The following is a 2,770-nucleotide window of genomic DNA, read 5'->3' on the forward strand; positions in this document are numbered from 1 at the left end:
CTCCCCCTCTGTGTGTGTCTCCCTCTCCCCCTCTGTGTGTGTCTCCCTCTCCCCCCTCTGTGTGTGTCTCCCTCTCCCCCCTCTGTGTGTGTCTCCCTCTCCCCCCTCTGTGTGTGTCTCCCTCTCCCCCCTCTGTGTGTGTCTCCCTCTCCCCCCTCTGTGTGTGTCTCCCTCTCCCCCCTCTGTGTGTGTCTCCCTCTCCCCCCTCTGTGTGTGTCTCCCTCTCCCCCCTCTGTGTGTGTCTCCCTCTCCCCCCTCTGTGTGTGTCTCCCTCTCCCCCCTCTGTGTGTGTGTGTGTGTCTCTCTCCCCCCCTCTGTGTGTGTGTGTGTGTGTGTGTGTGTGCGTGTGTGTGTGTGTCTCTCTCCCCCCCTCTGTGTGTGTGTGTGTGTGTGTGTGTGTGTGTGTGTGTGTCTCCCCCCAATGTGTGTGTCTCTCTCTCTCTCTCTCCACCCTCTGTGTGTGTGTGTGTGTGTGTGTGTGTGTGTGTGTGTGTCTGTGTGTGTCTCTCTCTCTTTCTTTCTGCTCTGTGTGTGTGTCTCTCTCTCCCTCCTCTCTTTTTCTTCCACAGAGGTGGTCTTTGGCGTCCCAGCCCCCTACCTCGACTGCATTCGCAAGACCCTGGACCACAAGTTTGGTGTGGCTGCCCAGAACTGCTACAAGGTGGATAAGGGGGCGTTCACAGGCGAGATCAGGTACTGCGCGCTGCTGTCTGGAACCCAGGGGGAAAGCACTGACTGAACAACCCTGAGCGCGCTGTCGTTCTCGTCGCACACCTGGGCTGCTCCGAGCCTTCCGGCATTGGAACGCGCTGCCGCTGGAGCGCTGCGCTGTTGGCAGGAACTCCTGACCAATATCTTCCCCCGAGTCAGGAGTGCGCCATTGCCGATGTTTCCTCATGTCAGCGCAGGATGGCTGCCTCGCTTCCGACATAATTTAGAGAGGAGTAACATCGTTGCCCGGCTGTATGGCGCGGTGAGTCTCTCTCTCTCTCACTCTGACAGGGACGAACCCAGTTCTTTAACCCATGTCCCTGTGTGTTCGCAGCCCAGCGATGATCAAAGACTGTGGAGGGAAATGGGTGATCCTTGGCCACTCCGAGAGGCGTCACGTCTTTGGGGAATGCGACGAGGTAAGATGTGGTGTCCGAACGCCATTGTCATTTGGGCAGGGATGGGGGATTCCATCCCTCCCCCTCGACAGCCTCATCGTCAGTACAGCATGGGGTTAGATACAGAGTACAGCTCCCTCTACACCCTCCCCCATCAAACACGCCCAGGACAGGTACAGCACGGGGTTAGATACAGAGGAAAGCTCCCTCTACACCCTCCCCCATCAAACACGCCCAGGACAGGTATAGCACGGGGTTAGATACAGCGTAAAGCTCCCTCTACACCCTCCCCCATCAAACACTCCCAGGACAGGTACATCACGGGGTTAGATACAGAGTTAGTGATAGGGAGGGTTGGTTGTAGGTGCTGGAAGAGGTTACAGAGATAGGGAGGTGTGTAGGGACTGGAGGAGGTTACAGAGATAGGGAGGGGTGTAGGGGCTGGAGGAGGTTACAGAGATAGGGAGGGGTGAAGGGGCTGGAGGAGGTTACAGAGATAGGGAGGTGTGTAGGGGCTGGAGGAGGTTACAGAGATAGGGAGGGGTGAAGGGGCTGGAGGAGGTTACAGAGATAGGGAGGGGTGAAGGGGCTGGAAGAGGGTTACAGAGATAGGGAGGGGTGTAAGGGGTCGGGAGGAGGTTACAGAGACAGGGAGGGGTGTAGGGGCTGGAGGAGGGTTACAGAGATAGGGAGGGGTGTAGGGGGCTGGAGGAGGTTACAGAGATAGGGTGGGGTGTAAGGGGTCGGGAGAAGGTTACAGAGATAGGGAGGGGTGTAGAGGCTGGAGGAGGTTACAGAGATAGGGAGGAGTGTAAGGGGTCGGGAGGAGGTTACAGAGATAGGGAGGGGTGTAAGGGGTCGGGAGGAGGTTACAGAGATAGGGAGGGGTGTAAGGGGTCGGGAGGAGGTTACAGATAGGGAGGGGTGTAGGGGCTGGAGGAGGTTACAGAGATAGGGAGGAGTGTAGGGGGCTGGAGGAGGTTACAGAGATAGGGAGGGGTGTAAGGGGTCGGGAGGAGGTTACAGAGATAGGGAGGGGTGTAAGGGGTCGGGAGGAGGTTACAGAGATAGGGAGGGGTGTAGGGGCTGGAGGAGGTTACAGAGATAGGGAGGAGTGTAGGGGGCTGGAGGAGGTTACAGAGATAGGGAGGGGTGTAAGGGGTCGGGAGGAGGTTACAGAGATAGGGAGGGGTGTAAGGGGTCGGGAGGAGGTTACAGAGATAGGGAGGGGTGTAGGGGCCGGAGGAGGTTACACTGAGTGTTGAGCTTGAGGCGTTGCCCCGTTGGGAGGTGGTATCTGTCAGCCAGCGCAGTGGGTGAACGGGAATGAGTTTGGACCTGTGTCCAGGGGACGGCGTGTGGGAGAATCAGGAGGACAGCGGTGAGCCCTGTGCTTAGTCAGCTTCTGGAATATAGATGGGGCACAGTTGCCGGGGTTAGTGTTGGATTCGGCGGGAAGCTTTGTGACGACTGCTGTCGTTAGGCGTCATTCCGGCGCGTTCGCCGTGGCGAGAGAGTTAACCCCTTCGGCTCTCTGACCCCTGCAGCTGATTGGTCAGAAGGTGGCACATGCTCTAGAAGCCGGCCTTGGCGTGATCGCCTGTATCGGTGAGAAGTTGGACGAGCGAGAGGGCGGTTGCACGGAAAAGGTCGTGTTCGCC

At 58.2% G+C, this 2,770-nt stretch overlaps 1 protein-coding gene across 1 annotated transcript in view; it reads left to right on the plus strand.

The window, feature by feature from the left end:
• Positions 1–541: 541 nt before the first annotated feature.
• tpi1b (triosephosphate isomerase 1b) overlaps positions 542–2,770 on the plus strand; it is an 11,117-nt gene continuing 8,888 nt past the window's right edge. Inside the window, exons 1-3 of the mRNA XM_041182401.1 lie at positions 542–693; positions 1,046–1,130; positions 2,657–2,770. The exon at positions 2,657–2,770 is cut by the window's right edge and continues 19 nt beyond it. Of these exons, the coding sequence (XP_041038335.1) occupies positions 1,053–1,130; positions 2,657–2,770 (192 nt within the window). The 5' untranslated portion in view covers positions 542–693; positions 1,046–1,052. The remainder of the gene's footprint in view (positions 694–1,045; positions 1,131–2,656) is intronic.

Source organism: Carcharodon carcharias (assembly GCF_017639515.1).
Source record: "Carcharodon carcharias isolate sCarCar2 chromosome 40 unlocalized genomic scaffold, sCarCar2.pri SUPER_40_unloc_1, whole genome shotgun sequence".
NCBI lineage: Eukaryota > Metazoa > Chordata > Chondrichthyes > Lamniformes > Lamnidae > Carcharodon > Carcharodon carcharias.